The 21,585-nt window shown below is 51.8% G+C and overlaps 1 protein-coding gene across 1 annotated transcript; it reads right to left on the bottom strand.

Annotated features, from left to right (window-relative positions):
* Positions 1-6,259: 6,259 nt before the first annotated feature.
* Positions 6,260-21,566, bottom strand: DCTN5 (dynactin subunit 5). The gene is made up of 7 exons (XM_075899932.1): positions 21,442-21,566; positions 19,091-19,159; positions 17,842-17,960; positions 15,763-15,874; positions 12,403-12,505; positions 11,027-11,118; positions 6,260-6,676 (listed from the first exon to the last, which is right to left on the bottom strand). Exons 1-7 carry the CDS (start codon positions 21,487-21,489, stop codon positions 6,656-6,658), a joined length of 564 nt encoding a protein of 187 aa, XP_075756047.1. The 5' UTR covers positions 21,490-21,566; the 3' UTR covers positions 6,260-6,655.
* Between the last annotated feature and the right edge of the window lie 19 nt (positions 21,567-21,585).

The raw sequence follows: 21,585 nt of genomic DNA, 5'->3' as shown, positions 1-21,585 counted from the left end.
AGCGGGTGTGGAGAGTGAATCAAGAAGAGGATCTTACTCCGACCCATCGCACAAGAACCAGGGGTTGCAAAAAGAAATGGACAGGGCGCAGGTTTATAACGGACGAGGAAGCGTTTCTTCACACTCAGGCACATCTCCCTGACTTCACCGGGGCTCTGCCGGTGACGACGGCCGGTCTTGGCCCTTGGAAGCTGCGCGGGGCCCATCAGAGTGTGAGCCCTGAGGAGCGGGGATCACAGCTCCCTGCGAACGGCTAGGAGGCGTCTCTGCGCGCGGCTGCCTCCGCTCAGATTACAGGGACACTGTGTTCTGGGGGGAGGAGGAACAGGGCTGTTTTCTGCCCACAGTAATATCGCAGGGCCCCAGAGAAGCGGTTTGACGAGGCCAGCTTCCTTCTGGGAGGGTTGCAAACAAGCCAAATGTCTCCGGCCCCATGAGCCCATTGCATGGCCTCCACATTAATGTGCATGGCCGGCTGGCACACAGGAGGTACTGCAGCTATGGGGTGCTCTGACTTACTCCAACGGTGTACGGCCCTAAGGAAGACCCCAGGCCTGCTCACCACGGTGGGGCAGCGGATGCAGGGGCTAGAGCAGCCGGTTTTAGCCCGGAGTGTTCTCTGCTAGCACGTTACGGCCATTGGGCTGCCAGCCTGGGAGCCCAGCATCAGGCCCTGGGAAGGGGGCAAAGGAACGGAGTGTTTAGGAGGCGAGGAGGCCATGGCTCCCAAAGGAGCCGGTGGACTGGACCCAGGTTCCTGACACTAACTCTGGCCTCTGCCTTTGTTCCAGGCAGGGTCCCGTGTTTGAGCCCAGCCCCAGGAATGGGGACCCCCCACATCACAGGAGCGGGTGGGGGAGGCTCGGGACAGGGTAGCTAGGCAGGTGGAGCCCTTGTGATTCAACCCAGCTTTGCTGTGTGGGGAGCAGAGGTTAGCTGGCCAATGTCTGGTTTGCTCTGCTCTGAGTCAGGCTCTCCTGGCAGGCAGGAGCAAAGGAAGCAAAAAGAGAGCGCTCCTGCCGCCGTCTTTCCCAGTGGAGGGTAGCGGCGCCTTTGCCTCGGGCTGCATCAGAGTCCAATGGCGTCTGAGGAGCCTGGCCCGGCGCGGCCCAGTTTGAAATCCCTGCCATCCCCACTGCAGACACAGGAGAAATGCCCTTGATTTCTCTTGCAGTGGGATGCTGCTATGTTCCCCTCCCAGACTACGAAGGAGCAGCTTCTGCTGCGTCAGGAAGGCTCCGGGAAGCCTGCTACGGGGCAGCAGCCGGAGGCTTTCCTTTGCCTAGGCGACGTGCACAGCACAGCGTCGCTTTCACTTGGTTTGCTCGGTTTTGCAGGAGTTTACTCTGCCCTGTTTGGTAAAGGCTCTCAGCGGCCTGGGCGCAGCAGATTTACAGGGACACCGTCGTAACAAGGGCACTGCGGGGTTTCTCCTCTGGCACCACGCCCGGTGCTTCACAGGGGAGCCTGTGTTTCCCAGGGCAGCGGTTCCCAGCCGGGTGCTGCCGCGTTTTTTAGAGAAACCTACCCGTGAGAGCAAACAACCCTTCCCTCGCATTGTAATTGGTGCTGGGGCTGGATGGCCCAGAAGCCTCTTTCAAATATTGCGCATGCCCCACATTCCCCGGCCCAAAGCCAGGGGGAGAGGCAAACGTGAGTCCTGCGCAGGGTGGGTAGGGCAGGCGGAAAGCCACCTTCTGATTGGCTAGCTGCCTCGTTGCTCATCGCTTGAAGGGGCAGAGCAACCAATCAGAGCTCAGTATCATCCTCCTCCTCCCCCCCTCCTATGAGCAAGGGGTCAGCTCCTGTACCCCTCCCTTGTGGGGAACCTTGCAGCAGCCCCCGGAGTGGGGGGGGGGGAGAGAAAGAAGCAGAGATGAGGCTGGGAGGGGCTGAAATGAGGTGGGGGCTGAGTGTGAGGTGGGGGGCAGACATGGTGGGGGCAGAACTGCTGTGAGTCGGGCTGGGTGGGGGTAGAGGAGCTGGGCAGGCAAAGCTGGTCGGGGTGGGATGGAACTGGGGTGAGGTGGGGGCTGAATGGAAGGGGCTGGGGGGCAGCCCTGACTTGGAGGTTGCAGAGGCAGGATTCATTGCTGGAGAGGGGATGAGCAGATGGGTGAGAACTGCAGCTGGGGCCAAAGTCCTCACCCAGCCCATGGTAACAGTCTCTCTGGGGCGGGCAGGGGCCGTGTACCAATCACAGACAGACTGAAAAACCCAATGTGACGGCTTTGTAAATAACCACACCTTTGGGGGTGGGGCAGCCTCCTGATGTGTTGGGGCCTCGCTCCTGAACTGGTGATACTCTGAGTTAATTCATTGTCCTGCATTTAAATCCCACCCGTAGGAAGACTATTCGGGGAATGAGAAGAAAGTTATTCATGGCTTGTCATCCCAAGCTGCTGTTCTCAAGTGCCTGGCACTTTCTCCACTGAGGGAAGGTGCAGGAGCAGGATGGGGCTAGGGTGTGTGGCCAGGAGGGAGGGTGCAGGAGCAAAGGAGGGTGTTGGAGCAAGCTGAGGAGGGGTCTTGGTGGAGGGAAGGGAGTGAGGGGGATTGGGGTGTGGGGGTCTTACCTGCCTTCGCACCCCTTGCAGTGGGGAAAGCCTCATGCGTCACTGCATTACCATTCCCCAGCGGGGTGGGCAGGGGGAGGGAGAGCGAGCAGCAGCGCACAGAGCACACCCGTTGAGCCCGAGCGCACCCCGTCCTGCAGCGCCCCAGCCAGGCTCCGTGCAGCCCCTCCTGGGGCCTCCAAGGCGCTGAGGTCCAGGAACGGCTCCACTGGGTTTTGCCTCAGACCAGGCTGCCTCCCCCTCCCCCGGTGGCCACTGTAACAAGCGACTGCCTGCAAATGGAGGAGGAAGCAGGGTGGGTGGATCGGGGCCCTGCATGGCAGAGGCAGTCTTGCAGCAGGAGGGAGAGGGCCGCACAGCGCGCAGGGGTGGGGCAGCCACAGTAGATGGAGGGGTCTCACTGGGACTCGAAAAATGCTTTGGACTCCAGAAACTGCACGCCACTGGAAGCTCCCCTGGCTGCCCCCTGGCAAAGAGCCCAGAGCGCCTACCTTCTCGGGGAGGGAGGCCATTGCTGCTGCGCTAGCATGAGCCTGTCCCTGCCAGGGGAAGGGGGAAGGAAAATGGCAACGCGCAGAGCCAGGGGGTCTAGCGTTCGGATCGGGTGGGGAAGCTCGTGTGCCAGTGAAAATCATTTTGCCTGCTACTTACGGCACACGTGTTGTAGGATGCCAACCCCTGGTGTATCTCAGAATGACAGGTATCAAGGGCTGCAGTGGCAGAGAAAAGTTTGGGACCCCGTGGTACAGGGAATACTCAAGATAAGTACCCAGACCGAATGCACAAGTAGACACATCGGCTCTTGGTGTGGCTAACACAGAGGCGAGAACAGAGTCTGACAGGTACTTGGCGTGATATTGCTCTGTCTCCATGAGCATATCCAGGGTGATGAGGCGGGGCTGTGAGATACAACCGTGCACTTGGCTGTTAGGTACCACTGTGTCAAACAGGGATTTGGACTTGTGTATTGTGACAGGGAGGGAGATGGGCTTAGGTGCAGAACAGTTTCCCGGGCCCGGGGGGTTTCTCGTCGGTATATTTGGAAAAGGTGACTTTTCGAGAAAGCAGCGGGGTGATTTTTAGCCTGCGTCTCATCTCGTGTGTGTTCTGAGCAGCTTACTGGTTAGACTCGGGCAAGTGTTATCGGGGTGTGATCAGCTCCTGGTTGCCTTTTGTTCAGTCTGATCGGAACTGCTGCAGGGTGTTCTCTTCTGAACAGCACTTTGGGTTCCCTTTCCCTGCCACCATTTGTTAACACCGTGTCACTAGAGATTGGTTAGGCGAGTGTTCGGGGAAATGTCTTTTTTCTCTGTCTGCATTTTCAGAGGCATCTGGTCATGATTGTTTCTCCCTGAAGGTTCTGTCCCAGGAACCCTGCCCCTGCCCAGTTCTTCCTGCAGTCTCCCAGACAGGGCCTCTCACTCGCTCTGTATTTGATCTCTTTGCTATTACAACTCGTGTGCTGTTTGGCAGTTTCAGTGCAGCTGTGCCCTGGGCTGACCATGTTAATGACTCTCCACAGGGCAAGAAGCGATGGGCTTCGGTTAAAGTAAGGGAGGTTTAGGGAAAACTTCCTGCCTGTCAGGGTGGTGAAACACTGGAACAAATTGCCTGGGGAGGTTGTGGAATCTCCCTCACTAGAGATATTTAAGAGCAGGTTGGACAGACACCTGCCAGGGATGATCTAGATCTGTGTTTCCCAACCAGGGTTCCATGAGAAATTGTGGAATAAATATTTTTTTCTTACAATGTAAGCTGACATAGATATATAACAGCTCTTTACAAATACATTTTCTTGACAATAATTTAGCAGTAATTGAATTGCGCTACCCGCTGTCAACTTTTTCTGGCCAAGCAAACGTTTTCATAGGTGGGGGGGTTCCTTGGGATATGAAAAATTATTTTAGGGGTTCCTCCATGAGAAAAAGGTTGGGAATCATGGGTCTAGATGATACCCGGTCCTACCATGAGGGCAGGGGACTGGACTTGATGACCTCTTAAGATCCCTTCCAGTCCTAGTGTTCTGTGATACTATAATCTTCAAATCCCACCCCCTCATCTACACACTGGATGGCTCCTCCTGCCACAGCTCCTGCAGTGATGCGGCACGTCTCACTGCTGAGGCCTGGTCCGTAGCTGGGACTTTCCAGGGAACAGCTGGCGCTGCAATAGGCCGCGTTGGTAACTCAGGGCAGCGGTTTGTCCTTAGCACTGGCTCGGTGCATTGAGCTAGAGCCCCTCTGCTGCTGGCAGTTGGGCCTCTCGGGTGCCTCCCCCCGTCATGGTGGTGGCAGCCGATGCATGGTTCTCTGAGTAAGGGGAGAGGGGCCGTTAGCTCTTGTCCTGGCTAAAGTGACACTCTCCACACCTGACCTAGTGTGGTGGGGATGGACCCTGGGCTCTGCCCCAGCAGCGGTGGTGGGAGAAGTAATCCCCCTCCCCCAGATACGTGTGTGCGGCTGAAACTCTAGCCATTGTTGCCTGCAGCCTGCTGCACGTCCCCCCAGTGCGCAATCCAGGCCTGGCCAGTGGCTGCCCCCGCAGGCCTACGGGAAGGAGCTGCCTCTGGCTCCCCGGAGCTGTTCTGCAAGCGGTTGCCTGTTTCGGAGCAGAGCACAGGCCAGCCGGAGACTTGCCCAGCGACACTGCTAGCGCAGCAGCCAGGCATTGCCATGGGCACCTGAGCTCCAGGTTTGTGCCTTTAGACCAGGACAAGGAAACAAGCCCATGTGCCGGGTGTTCCCAGCCCTGCCCCCCGAGCTGGCTGAGCCTAGGGCCCCCGAAGTCCCTAGAGGCAATGCTCCCTGCTAACAGCTCGCAGGGCCTGTAAACGGGTCGGTCAGTGTTTATGTCAATTGACAAGTATCCCTGCCCGGGCGTCCCCTCCCCATTGCCTGAACCAGCTTCATTTAACGCCAGGAGGGACTCAAACCGGTGCCCTGCCGGGCGCCTTGCTAAGCAGGTAGCTGCCTTCCTACGAGACTCCGCTGTATAAATACTGGCAAGTTAGAGGCATTCACATGGCTTCTAGAAGGGACTTAGAGTTCATGGCTCGCTTGAGGCTGCAGTGCCAGACCCTGGGCCCTGCAGGTCCAGGTCACACACTGCAGCCAATGGCTCAACTAGCTCCAAGACTCTGGGGGTGTGTCTAGACTACAGGGTTTTGTCGACAAAACTATACCTGCGTCCACACTGCCTTTGAGTCATGTCGACGTATGTAAACCTCATTCTACGAGGAATAACGCCTTTTGTCGACAGAGTTCTGTCGATAGGAGGCATTATTGCATCTACACTGTCCTTTGCGTCCACACTGTTATGTCGACAAAGTGGCTTGCTTTGTCAACAGACCTGGATGTTGTCTAGACGCTCTTTGTCGACAGAAGCTTTGTCGACAGTATCTGTTGACAAAACTTCTGTGGACAAAACTCTGTAGTCTAGACCCTGGGCCTGGTGGAGCAGGTCTGACCTCCAGCAATGCTCTTGGGCTCCGTTCCCTCTCGTGACAGAGCCCTACAACAGCCTGTGGCCTTGCTCCCTTGTGGCTGGAACCACTAGCCTGGGACCCTGGGAGAAAGCAGCTTCCCGAAGCTCCGATTGTTCTGTTTCTGAGCACTGCTGCCTTATTTCAAACAAAACGGAAAGCTGCCAGCAGCTAGGCAGGGCATTCAGGGCCCACAAAACTGTATGGTGCCAAAAGGCAGGGACGGTTTATTTTGACACGTGAGAACGCTCTGAAAAGGCTCCTGAAGAAAGGAATTCAGTAGCAGAGTCCCCTTTGCCCACAAAGCCAGCTACCCCGCTGCGGCTGTTTGCTCCAGATCTGTGCAGCAAAGCCTCTTCTTGGAAGTTGTGGTTCATTCCACTGTCTCGAGCTAACAGCAGACATCAGGAGACTACAACTCCCAGGAGGCAGCGGTGGCAGGCACCAACCTAGGGAGACTTCATGGTTCCAGCCCCAGGCAGAGGTGCAGAGACGAGCCCCGGCAGAGCGATGCTCCAGCGGACGGAGGGTAAAAGGGCCAGATCTAGGGGATTTTAACAGTGCTGCCTTTGTGAGGTCTTCACGGGCGACTTGGTCTTTAGGCCTTGGCAGAGGCCGCCTTAACAAAGACAACAAAACAGACGGTCATTGAGGCGGAGGAAGGGCAGTCTAGTAAAAGAGGATTCCAGGCTGAGATGCTCCTGGGAAGCCCTGCAACTGCAGACCCCTGGCCGCAGAGCTGTGCTAACACATCACAGCACCAGACACGGCAGGACCCAGAGCTCACCCCAAGGCTTTGGACTGCACCCCCTTAACCTCCCTCCTCCCGCAAAAACCTAGCTCCCATCTTTCAAAAGGGGTTTTCCCCTTTCCCCTCACCTCCCGAGGCCCGAGTGCGGCCCCAACCCAGCAACCCTTGTGAAATGCCTGCGTGGTGTTGAAACTCTGCAGTGGATGTGGTAACACATGCAGCTGGACCCTGCCGCTGACCATTTCTTGCCAAGCACAGAGCTGCCCTGGTCAGTTAGCAAAGAGATGGTCGGTGTCACTCCAGTGGGACTGAACTAGGAATGCGAAAGGTTAACTGGTTAGCATCACCCTTAATGGATGGTTCCAATTAACCGGTGGGGGCTGGAGCAGCTCCCCACGGGATCCACCACGGACTGGCTGCTCCCGTAAGAGCTGGGAGCCGGTGGCAGCCCCTGTCCCCACGTGGGACAGGGAGCCGGCAGCCAGCTCCAGCTGCAGGCTGGGGATTGTTCCAGGCGGGCTGCAGCATTCCCCAGCCCAGATCCTGCTTAGCCGGTTAACGGGTTAAATGCGAGGGCAATCTAATGTGAACTGATTGACCAGGGGTTCACATCCCTAGGCTGAATGTGTTCCTGCAGCTACTTCCCAGTGCTCATGCCAGACGCTCAGCAGTTGCAGTGTGTCTGGGCATGTGAGCTTTGAGGCTGCAACCTACGTGCCTGTGGCATGGAGCTGCAGAGTAAAGTTCTCGCTTCTCTGTGGAGAGGCCTGGAGGGGAATGGGTTGGAGGATCAACTCCTTTCAGCTCACGTAGCAGCAGGACACAATGTCCTCCCATGCAAAGAACATCTGACTTAATACTTGTGCCGCTCAGGTGAAAGGCGGCAGGCCCTGGCCCAGTCACATTTTCATCACGCTAAAGCCAGACAAGCTGACTCACAGGAGAAACGTACAGTTAAGCTCTTTAAGCCTCCAGCGACATTTGGCTCCAGGCCTGGTGTAACAGGGTTTCTTAAACTCAGTTGCACCCCCATAGAATCACAGAACAGGAAGGGACCACGAGGGGTCATCGAGTCCAGTCCCCGGCCCTCATGGCAGGACCCAGCACCGCCTAGATCATCCCTGACAGGTGTCTGCCCAACCTGCTCTTGAATTTCTCCAGAGATGGAGATTCCACAACCCCCCAGGCAATTTATTCCAGTGTTTATCCACCGTGACAGGCAGGAAGTTTTTCCTAATGTCTAACCTCAACCTCCCTTGCTTCTTGCCCTGTCCTCAGATCTGGTTAGGCAATGCAGGACCAAGTGCTAAGATAGCCCAGACGTGGGGTTAAACCCCAAACATTCTCTTTGTGAAGCCCAGCATAGATAAGGCTTAATAGGACCACAACCCTGCAGGATCCAACAACGTCGCAGCACCAACCCTCTGGGGGCCTGCCAGTTTTGGCTGGGCTGTGGAGCAGGTAGAGAAGGAATCCACCCTCCTGGAAAGTGAGTGTCAGAAGAAAGCAGGGGCATTTCCAAGGGCTTGCTGCACCAACAAGAGAATTAGTTTAACACAGGCTTGGGGGTGCGCACACTTCAGGGCTGGAGAGGGGGAAGTGGCTGGATTTGAAACGGGCTGCGTGGCCTCAGGGTAAGGAAGACTTGGGCTGCAGGGCCATTGCAGACAGCCATAGCGATCGTCTCCCGTCGCTGACACCAGCCGCGTGGAGGCGGAACACAGGCCGCTGTACCCAGCATACATCACAGGGCTAACTGACGTGGGCTGCATGCAGCTGCAGTAGAATGACATCGGAGGCGAAACACCCCAGCTCTAGAGCTGGGACTATCACAATTCCATCTGGAATAGGACGTGCTCAGGAGGGGGTCTCCATAACCTACAGCTCGGCTGTATTTGTGGCTGGCTGGCTGCCTGTTTCACAAACAATCTCTCCTCTTCTATTAGCAGGGCTCTTCCTTATTTCCCTGCTTGTTAAGGAGGAGCAGAACTTGTGGGTGAAAACCATCTGACACTGGTTGCAGTCCCCACTTATCAATTTATTCCAAAAACTCATCAGTGGACACCTCAGTCAGGGAAAATCCATCAGATTTGTCACCTAGAAAGGAATGGCTCAGGTGTGAGAGTCTCCCTCACACCCTCTTCACTCTAAGTGAAGGCTAATGTAAAAAAAAGAAATTAGCTTCTCTGCACTGGCCTGTTTAGCACCTCAATGGGCCAGTGGCCCAGCTGACTGTTTGGTAGGCCTCCTGCTTCTGAGGTACTTGAAAAAACTGCTGTTACTTCGTGCCTTTTGCTAGTCACTGTTCACATTCTTTTTGGCCTGCCTAATTCTACTTGACTTGCTGGAGTTTTATGTTCCTTCTATTTTTCTCACTAGAATTCCAGTTTTGAAAGGATGTCTTTGCCTCTAACCGGCCCTTTTAATTGCTACTTGGCAGAACTGGACTGTTCTTATCTTCATGTAACTGTTTATACCCCCCTTTTGTTCTCTTCTTGGCTGGAGCTAGTAATATTTTTTGGCTGGGGCCTGTTACCACATTAACAGGGAAGTGACTGATTGTGTGCAGGGTTGGTAAGTGTTTCCCAGGACAGTTTCCCATCAGCGGCCCTCGAATGTTATTTTGCTGTTTCTAGGCAGACAGGTGAACCAGCTCGCCACAGTCCAAGTTATTCTGCTTCGGGCGAGGCAAGCAGCTCCTTACGCACTCAAACTAAATGCCTGCTAAGCGCTCAGGTGCCTCTCTGAACAACAGAACCTGGAACGAGTCCAGTGACACAGCAGGAACTCAGTGCCCTTGGCAATCTGATTTGGAAAGTTACAACTTTCAAGTCACTTGACCCATATAAGAGGCTTTTAATTTATGTACAGTAAAAAATACAAACAAACCAGACAGCGGTGCTACATTTGATTAACAGTGGTTACAACACATGTAGTATGGATATAGCTGTTAGTTAGTTAATGTGTATCAGAGCCCTACGTGATACACAACAGCTGAAGGCCTTTCACTGCTATTCTAACCTACAGGCCTACAACACGATTGCCAGGCACTCTGGCTCCGAGCTCAGTGCAGGACACCACACAGGCCCTGGTTTTAAATGCCCGGGTCAGCAGAGAAGGGGTAATGTTAAGTTTGAACACAATGCAACAGGAGGGGACCCTGTCCTTGGCAGGGGCCCACCTTACAGGAGTCAGAGGCGTGGAATTCGTAGCCTCCCATGAGTTATACACATGGCTTACCCCGATAAGAACCGTGCCTAGCATGTGAACTGTGCCCAACTCGCCATGCACTTGCTGCTTTTTTGAGGGATTTTTTCAGGTGACAACTCTTACATGGCAGTTAAGAGCTGCCAACAGGCCGTGCCCCCTGCAGCGTGGCACTCTTGGACTAATGCCACCCTCTCCCACTTCTGGCAGCAGATAATGCAGTGGGCGACCTCTTTCCATAATCTCATCTGAGTCTCTGAACTGCATGCTGCTCAGGAGAAAAATGAGCATCAGTCATGAGAACACTAAGCTGGCAAGGCAGTTGGGATTAGTGCAGGTAAACGTCTCTGCTCTTAAAGTAACCAGATGGTGAGACATTTGCCTTCAGCCAGGGCAGAGAAAGCCAGGTCTCTGCCCATAATCCTGGGAGCAGGAGGCAGGAACGCTAAACTACAGAAAGTTTTGAAGCAAACTAGGGGAGGCAGAAGATATTCTGTTCTTAGTGTGGGGAGAGAATCCCAGTCCATGTGCTAGAGGGTAGATGAAGGAAAATCCTGCCTCAGAGTCAGTACTTACAGCAGCCTCTTGGGTCAGGGACAAAGGTAACTTGTAACAGTTATACACTCTAGCTGTCAGGCTGAAGAGGACAGATGAATGCAATTCACTTTGCCCCGGGGAAGTATTTACAGTAGGGTCCTGCCTCAATGCTCAACTGGAGAAGGATGCATTACTCTAGCGGGAATTGTAACTGTACTGCAACCTCAAAACACTTCATGGCACACCTCACAGGCAATATGGAATGAAATACATTTGAGTAGATATACAAAGTTTAAACATCACACAGCAACTTTTCACAAGGAACTGCTTGCTGGAGCATTAGTGTTAAAGCACACAGGACGTGTCACTCCTAACAGCGCAGGCGCACTAACCTCCCCTCCCCTCCCCTCCCCTCTCCCAGTGCTCTCTGTAGTGCCTTTACTTCTCGGAAACACAGTGAACAGGCTACTAGACCTGAGTAAGCGGCAAGAACTTCTGATAATAGCTCTTTGTCACATCGATCATCAGCTCTTGGGTGCACTCTGGGAGTTCTCCAGAGAAGAGCCCTGAAAAACCAAGAAGAGCATGAGTGCAAGTGTAATGAACCCGGGAAAGTTTTATGCAGCTTCTCCACTGGTTTTGATTTCTCTGTTGTAGAAGTGCGCATCTGACTGTCCGTCTGTGAGTCTGTCCAAGAACGGCTCCTATACGGTAAGAGCTAGGACTACCAGCTTTAGTAGGCAGCTTCCTCGTGTCCTAACTGAAAGCAAGGTCAGGGTTTGGTTGTGCCAGGAAAATGGCATGTGCCAGGAACGGGACCGTTTTCCATAACATGGAAAGGGAGGGGCAATGAGGAGAGATGCAATACTGACTGTGGCCACTGGGGGTAGCCCCTCGCCCAACCCCCACAGCCCTTGCCACAGCGCCGGAGGTGGGAGAGAGAAAAGGCCCTGCCAAATGGGATCCCCTGCCCGGAACCCCTCCAACCCTCACTCTCACACTGTCCCACACACCCGCAGCTTCCTGCCCTGCACCCCCCATTTCCCCAGCCCTCTGCCCTGAAGGACCCGAGAAATGCCGGGTCCGTCTTCTAGTGCCCTAGATACTGCAGCTTAAACAGCAACCCGTGGGCTTGTGGGGGGATGCTGCCCTCATGCAGATGAACACAATAGTCTGGCTTCCCCTAAGAAATGCGTAAGGCAAGCAGTCTCCAGCTAGCTCCCTTAATTGCTTATCCCCCCCAGACAAACAAGGGTCATGTCAGCTCTTTCCAAAGCAAGGCAAGTAACCAAGGGAACAAAGGTTACACTGACCTTCCCCCCACGGCTGTTGCCAAAGGACTGGAACACTGGCACCTCCAGTCTGGTCACAGCGGTGCAGTCTGACAGGAGCATTCACATGCCTTCATGTAGCACCAGCCCTGTCATTAACAACTCTCTCCAGCTAGGCTTGTGGAGGCCCCTGCAAACCCAGCGCGTATGGGACAGGCGAGGAGACTGGCCCCACAGCTGCTGGGAAGCGATTCAGTAAGTGGCAATCAGACTAACGAGGCCGAGCCACAGTAAGCTGGTGACGCTGTGCACGTGATGCTTCCTCGCACTGAACTCCTGTCCCAAGCATGCCCCGAGACAGTGAGTCCTGTGGCTTAGCATTGTTACTTTTCAGGTATTGTCTTTTCCTTTCACTGAGCACTGCCTACTTCTCACTCCTCTCCCCTGCTTTATTCCTTTAAGACCGTGCAAGCGGGGAGCCTACCCAGCCTTCCCCACCGCAGGGTGTTATATGTCTTTTAAAAGTCAGGATAGATGGTAGCTGAATTTATGCCAAAAGTAAAATTAAATGGGCTTTACCTGGGCAGCCGGAAAAGACTGTAAAAGGTGGGACCACGGTTTCAGGCGGGAGAACAGTGTTGGCTAGAATTTTGCAGCAATCTTTCAAAACACACCTCCGACCCTAGAACAGAAACCAGATTCCATGGGACTGTATAACAACCACAAAAACACACTGTGTCTTACTCCAGCTCACGCCTCTAATATTCAAAAGCGAGTCTTGACTGCTCAAAGCTGTCACGAGGGCTGTCTGTAAGAAGCAAGAACTCTGCCTGCAACCTATGGGTCTTCTCCTCTCAGCCCTGACTGCTGATTTCACTCAAAGGCCTGGTCTATGCTAGAAGTTATTCCAGAAGAATTATGCTGGGTAGGGGCTTATGTTTCAGGCTCCCACTACCAGGAGTGTGATGTTTTTACTGATCAGTGTAGGGTGTGAGCCCCAGAACGGATGCCGTTATATCGGATACACTTACAAGTTATACTTACACTGGTTTCGCTTACTTCTGATTTGGGAAGCAAACATCAGCTGTACTGGCAAAATGCCCCTTACATCATATCAGCACAGTTAAAGCAGCCAAAGCGTTCTGGTGTAGATAAGCCCTTACTGTCAGGCTGTCTAGAAATCATCAGCGCACTCAGTACAGAGTTCCTAGCCTGTCTGTTTGCTTTCAGCCCCTCCCAAGTAAATATAAACATGTTTTGTGTAGCTTTGGCCAACAATAAGTTTGTTGCAAACGTACTTTGGCAAACTTTAATATTGCACAGATCAACACATACTAGCAGAGACGGTCTTCTGTGTGGGAACCCTCTGTGTGTCCAGCACACACACATAGTAGGGATTTACTGTTAAAACAAGTCTCTGTCGGTGAGCAGATATTTGAGTTGGGATTGGTATTCCAAACTGTGTAATCACTGGGCAAAATATTCCCCATCGCAGTCGTCAGCAACCTTGACTGTATGGCACTGTGCTGAGCTGTACTTGTACCGCTGTCAATCTCCTCTGGATACCCTGACATCAGCGATTCCTCATGCCTGCTGATAACCCCACCGCTCTCATTTGTCTTGGAGAGGCAGACGAAGCCCAGAAACAATAGCAATTAATAGGGACGTCCACTTGTCTGGCGTTAGGTAAATGCAGTGTTTGAGAAGAACAAGCACGCCTTTGAAATAGGCAACAGCGATGAGAATGAAATTGCTGCAATATTTAATGGGACGCAGGACGTTAACCTGTTGGATGGTGTCACCCTGTTCAAAGACTCTTGGCATCCTGTCTGAAACAATTAGCGGGTCATGCTTCATGCATTCATTTCTCCGAATGACGATACAGCAAACTGCACACTAATCTCGATACTGCACTGCCATTCCTAATGGGAGTCGTTATCCGGCCATTCATTACAGGCAGATAGGAACTCTGGAGGCCTCGCCATGCCCGCGTATGTCAGTTCCCTTCTAAAGCCTTGCAGGCTGGTTTGATTTGTGTGAGGAAGCAAGACACCCCAGGACACTGGCTCCTGCCTGCACCAGCGACTCTTGGAGGGGCCATGTGCTGTGGGGCCATGTGCTGCGAGGATGATGAATAAGCCAGACAGTGGAGCAGGGACCATCGATTTCCTTGAAGAACTAGCCCTAAGTGTGTGCCCCCCATACCAGTGGCGCTGCATGTCTCAGGCAGTCAGGTGACAGTCTCAGAAAGGGCCTTTTACCTCATCTCATTACACCAACCCTTATCTTCGCTGGCCGTCAGCATCAAACCATTTAAAGACTCTATTGCGTTCTTCCCTCTCTGTACCACTGGCTCATTCCTGCCTTCCCAGCTAACGGGAATCTTTTCCAGGCAGCACATGCTGGCACCTCACCCTACTGCCTTATGGAGCAGAAGGCAGCGTGGGCTTTGCTGTGCTTGATATCTGTGACGAGAAAAACTTAGCGCTGCGGGCACATGTTTGGCATAAGGCTGAACTCCTGTTAGCTGGCTGCCTGCCTCCCTCTGCACCAGCCGAGTAGGCTGCAGGGTCCAGCGTTATCAGTGGTATAAATGAACAATTCAGAGGAGGTCCTCAGCTAGACTAAGGCAGGGTCACTGAGTGCATAACCAGTCACACAAGTGACCCCCCCCCCCCCCCGGGAGTGGTCAGGCCAACCCCACACTTGCCTTAGGCCAGGCCTGGGCAAAATATGGCCCATGGGCCAGATCTGGCCCACCAAGCCACCGGATCCAGCCCGCAGAAGCAGCGGGGAGCTCCAGGCAGGCTTCCCCCCTGTGCTGTGCAGAAACCTGGCTGCAGGGCTCCGTTGGGAGGGAGGATGTTTTAGGAGCCACCCTACCCCCATCACATGCCCATTGGCTGGTTTCTGGTAGAAACCAGCCAATGGGAGCTGCTTGTTAGAATAACAGGAAGTTAAGAAGAATCACGCCCTCTCTCCTGGGCTTTCTTATTCATGAAGCACATGGCCAGGCTGGCTGGCAGGCAAGTTTGGCAGCTGACAAGTAAGTCTCTTGCCCACACCTTGCTTCTGGCACCCCAGCCATTTCCTGCCCCAACTCTCTGCCCTCCCCCCACTCAACATACCCAAACCCTCTGTCCCTCTTACACCCATGCCCCCTCCCAGATCTGGCATCCCAATTTCCTGCCCCAGATCACAATCCCCTCCTACCCTAGGTCACATCCCAAACCCCTGCATTCTAGTCCCCTGCCCTCGGTCACAACCACCAGCCTCATCCCAACTCCCTCCCAGACTCCAGTCTCCCTCCTGCACCCCGGTCCCTTCCGCACCCAACCTCCATTAATGCCATGGAAGAGTGCGGGCCTCCAATTTTCCAAAATCTTGGAGTGCCCCCCCCCCCAATCACAAATGATTGCCCACCCTGCCTTAGGTCCATTATTCAAGGCTTCCCAGACCTCCAATTACTGTGCCAATGTCAGAACATCGCGGACATCTACCGTTCCCCAGGCAGCTGCGTTCTGCCCTTCCCCTGCACCCAGTCTCACATGTGCTGCAGCGCAGCGCGCACACACTCCCGTGGGACGCAGGCAGCGGGGTGCACTGCACAGAAGCTGGAGGGTTTTGGAAGCACTTTCCATTCAAACGCACACTCAATACAAAAGAGCAGAGTTTGCGCCCACCAAAGCTTTCAAGCTCCACGCTGGGGAAGGGAAATTACACGAGCACAGTGATTAAGGTGGAAGTCGTCCCCGGCAATACAGACTATGCCGACTAGCACTTGTTCCAGTGAGCGAGAACCACGGATCAACGCCAAAGTCCATCTCTCCTAACCCAAGGGTGGGACGCTCCCCGATCCTCAGAGCCAGCAAAAGGAAGTACAAGTTCTTAGCCGTATTTGAGGGGTTTAAAGGAAGAAGACCGACCATGCGTACTTACAATGACGCAGTTCTTGCCTATGTGAACGTAGGAGCCAATCTGGGCTGCATTGACCACACAATCTTCTTCTATAAAGACGTGATCACCAATGTGGAGAGGGAAGAAAGCAACCCTGGAGAAGGAAAGGGGGTTACTTGTTCAAACTCTACAATAGCATCAGACCCCAAACCATATAATCCCATCCCCATCAGCTGGAGCCAAGATAGATCTGCCCAGAGATAGGGATGTAAAATCCCGGTTAACCAGTTAAACCTGTGGGCCATGGGTAGGAGGCTGCACCCGGGTACCAGTTAACCAGTAGCCAGTAAGTTTGATGCTTACCGGGTAACCAGATCACATCCCTAGCCAGAAATGATGCATTTTGTATCAAATCCCCATGATGATCAGACAACATTTCACACCAAACCAACCATCAATTTTGTGTGATATGAGTTTGTGTTGGGAGAGGGAGAAGGGCTCACAAGGAGAAGCCAAAGCAGCTTGCAGGGACATAAGTAGGTCCTGCCAGCTAGGACTTCATGGACATTCTTCCTGAGGTATTTATCTGGCTGCATCTCCATAGTGTCCAAGCACCTCTCAACATCCCCATGGTCAGGTCAGTGCTGTTCTCCCCATTGAACCAACTGGGAAACTGAGGCACAGAGAGCTCATGTAGCACAGTCACACAAGCAAGCCTACAGTATAGAAGGGTCTCAAGTCCTAGGCTAGTGCCCTAACTACTGCACCAGCCTTCCAGCTCGTTTGTTACAAACGTGGAGACACTCAAGACTTGTTGACTTCTAACTGTAGCCCCCACCAATTTACTTCAGGAAGTGCCCCCGAATCGGAGGAGTAGAGGACATTCCTGCAGGACATCCCTAGGGACACAGCCTCGGATTGTGCTCATTCATTTCCTCTTGAATTAAACTGGGTCCTGCAAACATTTGCAAACAAGGCATCTTGTAACAGTAACAGGAGGAGTTTCTGTGGTCATATGAAAATAGCAGCAACATTTTTTTTTTTTGAACAATTTAAGGTCTGAATCCCTGGGTCGAACCAAGCTCTTCGTGCAGGACCAAGGAAGGGGGTGGAAAAAAGCACCTCTAAACCGCCTTATTGCTCTTGGGACTGGATGAGGCCTAAACAACAGCCCAAGACTGCCTCTAAATTATGCTGTTGGCCAGGGACTGCACCATGATACACTCCAGCTTTGTCCCTTTCACCTGAGGGGCAGAGAGCTGGCTGTGGCTGAACAAAGCATTACCACACTAATTGGTGTGTGACGCTGCCCCAACAGACCACAGACTCTTCAGAGCAGAGCTACCTTTATGGCTGTTACAAAGGGACTCAATGAAGCAACGTTCTGTGTTTCAAGCTCCACGGGAGAAACAAAAATAAATCTGAGTGCTTCTGAATACTGAATTTTAACTATTTAATTCCAAGCAGGCAGCTAAACAACGAACATGTGAAGTCTGACACGTTCTGGGCTTAACATGCTGTGTAGGAGGGTACAGTCAGCTTCTGTTGAAGCATTTTGGATTAGGATTCCCCAGTGGGCAACAGGAATGAGAAGAATACAGCAAAGAAGGCTGAAAGTTCAGAATGATTCAATTATTTGAATCCTTATAGGGCCCCTGCTGGTAAACACTAACAAGGCCATGCTGGCCCGCGAAGGGTCATTCTAATCCAGTGGTTCCTAAACTTTTTGGCATCAGGCCCCCCTTTTTGATTTTTGAAAAACCCTCGCGCCCCCCCCCCTTCCAAATAGCAGCAAAACTTGTTGAGCAGAAAAGAAAAAAGGATCTGAACAGGGCAGCAAAACTTGACGGGGGAGAGAGAGAGAGGCTGGGTCACCTCGGGACCCCCCTGGAATTTCTTCACACCCCCCAGTTTGGGAACCCATGTTCAATATCTATAGCTGATACAGGGTCCCACAAGGACAGCTCGAGGGTTCAGAATAGATTTAGTGGGTTGAGTGTGCAGTTAGACATGGGAATCTTTAGGGATTTCTTTTGCCAATACTTCAGCTATAGTATTAAAATATCACCTTTCAGTTTAACGAAGCTCACAGGATAGCACAGAAGAAACAGAAACTCCTACCCTTTGCTGAATTTCTTGAATGGCGGCCTGATGACACTACGGCTTTTCACCACACAGTGGCGTCCAACTCTCACGTTTGCCAGATCACCACGAATAATACAATCATTCATAACTATTGTCTAGGTAACAAGAGAGAGTCAAGTGAGTTCTAGTTCTACCAATGTTTTCAGTACCTTTATTACAATAGGACACACTGAGCACCACCATAACTTCAGTGAAGTTGTACCTTTCAGCAGGGCTCAATCGGGTCAAAAGAACACCAACTTTTGTCATTAGCACCTATTAGTCCATGAATTGTGGCCTCGTAGGGCAAACCACATGAATGAGAAAAGAAAATGCAAATTCACCACTGAAGTCGCTTTCGTGAGAGCATTCCAAGACAAATTAATGACGCTTCAGGACATCCGTGGAAAGGGGTCAGTTCTTATCTCCACTCTACTAATAGGCTAAGGTACAAAAAGGTGAAGCACCTTGCCCAAAGGCTACATAAGTGCAGAGATCCCATAAAATGTGGATCCCAATACAGCAACTGATCCAACAGCTAGAAGTTGAAGTTAGACAAATTCAGACTGTAAATTTGTAAGGGTGAGAGTCATTAGTCTGGAACAGTCTACCTAAGGTTGGGGTAGATTCTCCATCACCCACATTTTTTTAAATCATGATTGAGTATTATTCTAAAAGCTCTGCGCTCTAGGAATTATTTTGGGAAATTCTGTGGCCTGTGTTATGTAGGAGGTCAGACAAGACGAACATAGGAGTCCCTTCTAGTCTTGGAATCTATGAATCCTGAAAACATTAGTGAACACTTCTTCCCAGGTGAAAAAAAAAATATCAGCAAGAATGACAATGGTGATCAATAAAATAAATGTGTGTGTTGAATCAGGAGACCTGCACTAACCAAGATAGGTGGGGATGGAACTGATAGTCGGATTTTAGTGACATGTAAAATGTGTGTAACTTGTAAAATCATTGTATAAATACCACCAGCTAAAATATATAATTTGGGGAGCATACCACCTGTATAAGATAAATGTAAAATCATTATATGACACAACATATCAGAGACTGTTATCTAAACATTTTTCCATTCATAAACCCAACTGACATTTGGCCTTGAGTAAATTTCATAACAAACCAAAGCTCGGTCAAGCAGTTGATTATACAATTTATGAACACATGCACGTTTGACTGTAAACCACAAAAATGTTTGATTTTACAAAAATTACACCCGTGACTTGATATTACACACCTTTCCATTCAGAACGATGTTCTGGCTTCCGCAGAGCACAGACTGTCTGCTGACTTTGTTGCCAGATGCCTAAGGGAGAGACAAAGAAAAACAGAGAGACAGAGAGATGATCAGTAACAGAAATACAACCTTGTGATACAAAAGACTTATTCTAGTGCATGGGCTCCTTTACTATAGTGAAGTATAGAATGTTACAGAATGCTATTTGAGAACACAGAGTTTGCAAACAGAATGCTACTTTAATGTTGATCCCAGGATTCCTGGATGTTACTCCTTAGGCAAGATCCAATATAGTATCAGCTTAAGAGCCAACTGTCCTGCACTGAATCCCTTCTTCAGACTCTCTTCTGGCAGTAAGCCTCCCATTGGGACTCTGCTCAGCTGACTCCAGTGAAGCTTCATATGATATTTCTTACAGACTGCATCCAGGGCAGAGGCATGTCTTGAAAGAAGGATGTACAGTAGCCTGACGGATCAGTTTAGGGACGTTTCTCTACGCATGTTAAATAAGACATCAAGAGACAAATAAATAGAACCCTAAAAACAATAATATGCCAGCCTAGTTATCTCCAGTACCAGAGATCTGAGCCATATATTGTACAATGCAAGATTCTTCCCTTATTGATAATATTTAAATAGTCAAGACTGTAATTTAAGGAACAGAAGGAAGAAGTGACAGATGTGTTAGGCCACCATCCTCATCCTACTTCTCTTTCCTAAGGTCGCTGTTTTGGAGGCCTGCAAGTAGAAACAATGAAAACTCTGCCAAAATGAGAAAAGAAACTTAAAATAAACTCAGCTAAAACTCCTTCGCTTGGGCCTCCCAGTACAACCTGGTCTTCTAGAGTGGGAGCTCTTGCAGGGAAGGGTTGCCTGAATGCCTTGTATATCAAGACTAGAACCTGCATCCTCCTGCCTGCTCTGCAATCCTCCCTCACGTATCTATCAAGACTAACCCTTAGACTGGATGCTTTTTAGGGCAGGGTCATGTCCCCTGTGTGTTCTGGGAAATTAACCAAACTAAACATCCACAGACTACGGTTCTCCCAAGGACCAGATTAAATGGTTAAAAATAGGAAAAAAGGGGTCAGGATAGTCAGTTTTCACAATGGGGCTCGGCAAATTGCTCACCAAGGAGCTATACTGAGAACACTGCTGTCAACATATTCATAAATGATGTAGAAAAGGGGGTTAACAGTGAGATGGCAAAATTTGTAACTGATGTAAGTTAAAACCAAAGATGACTGCAAAGAATACAAAGGGCTCTCAAAAAAAGAGTGACTACAATCAAATGGCAGATGAAATTCATGTTAATAAGTGCAAAATAATGCAGTTTGGAAAAAATGAGTTTCATTGTTGCCTCTCAAGGAAGAGACCTTGGGAATCAGCATGGACAGTTCTCTGTAAACACTTGCTCAAAGTGCTGCAACAGTCAAAAAGCAAACAATGTTCAGAACCACTGGAGAAAGCACAACTACTAAAAATAGAAAATATCATAATGTTCTGTATATAAATCCATGGTAAGATCACACCATGCAGTTCTGGTCAAATCCTATCTCAAAAAGAGCACACATACGTGGGCTATGTCTACACTGGCATGATTTTCCAGAAATGCTTAAAACAGAACAGTTTTCCATTATAAGTATTTCCGGAAAAGCGCGTCTACATTGGCAGGATGCTTTTCCGGAAAAGCACTTTTTCCGGAAAAGCGTCCGTGCCAATGTAGATGCGCTTTTCCGCAAAAAAGCCCCGATGGTCATTTTCGCGATCGGGGCTTTTTTGCGGAAAAGAAATCTGTGTTGTCTACACTGGCCCTTTTCCGGAACAGTTTTCCAGAAAAGGACTTTTGCCCGAACGGGAGCAGCCTAGTTTTTCCGGAAAAGCACTGATGATTTTACAGTAGATCGTCAGTGCTTTTCCGGAAATTCAGGGGGCCAGTGTAGACAGCTGGCAAGTTATTCCGGGAAAGCGGCTGATTTCCCAGAGTAAGTGGCCAGTGTGGACACAGCCACGGTGTGTATATTTAAGAATTTGGAAAAGGTAGCGACTGATCCGAGGGGAGGAGGAGGAGCGAGACTGCTCAGGTCCCAGGCGACAGGGAGACACGGGATGCTGAGGCCGTGACTAGTCAGGAGCAGGCGGGCTGAACGGGGCGTTCCCGCCCCACACGCACAGGCCGCCCCTGGCCTTACTGCCGGGGGGGCGGGATACGGGCACGGGCCGGTAGCCTGGAGGAGCAGGGACGCGGCCCCACGCGCCAGGCCCCCATCGCCCCTGGAGGGGGAGCGCCCCGACCGGCCCCCCCCCGGGCAGCCCCAGCGCCGCTGGCACGTGGCCAGGCCCCCCCGCACCGTCTCGATGTACTCGGACTTGTTGTACAGCATCTCGCTCAGCTCCATCGCGCCGCGGCCGCTTCCGGACGCCCCCGGCTCGGCCACCGTACCCCCGCCTTCCGGCTCCGCGGCCACGCGGCCAATCCGCGCCCGACGGGCCGT

This window comes from Pelodiscus sinensis, chromosome 16 (assembly GCF_049634645.1).
Source record: "Pelodiscus sinensis isolate JC-2024 chromosome 16, ASM4963464v1, whole genome shotgun sequence".
NCBI lineage: Eukaryota > Metazoa > Chordata > Testudines > Trionychidae > Pelodiscus > Pelodiscus sinensis.
The sequence above is the reverse complement of the archived record's forward strand: the minus strand, read 5'-3'. Positions and strand labels throughout refer to the sequence as shown.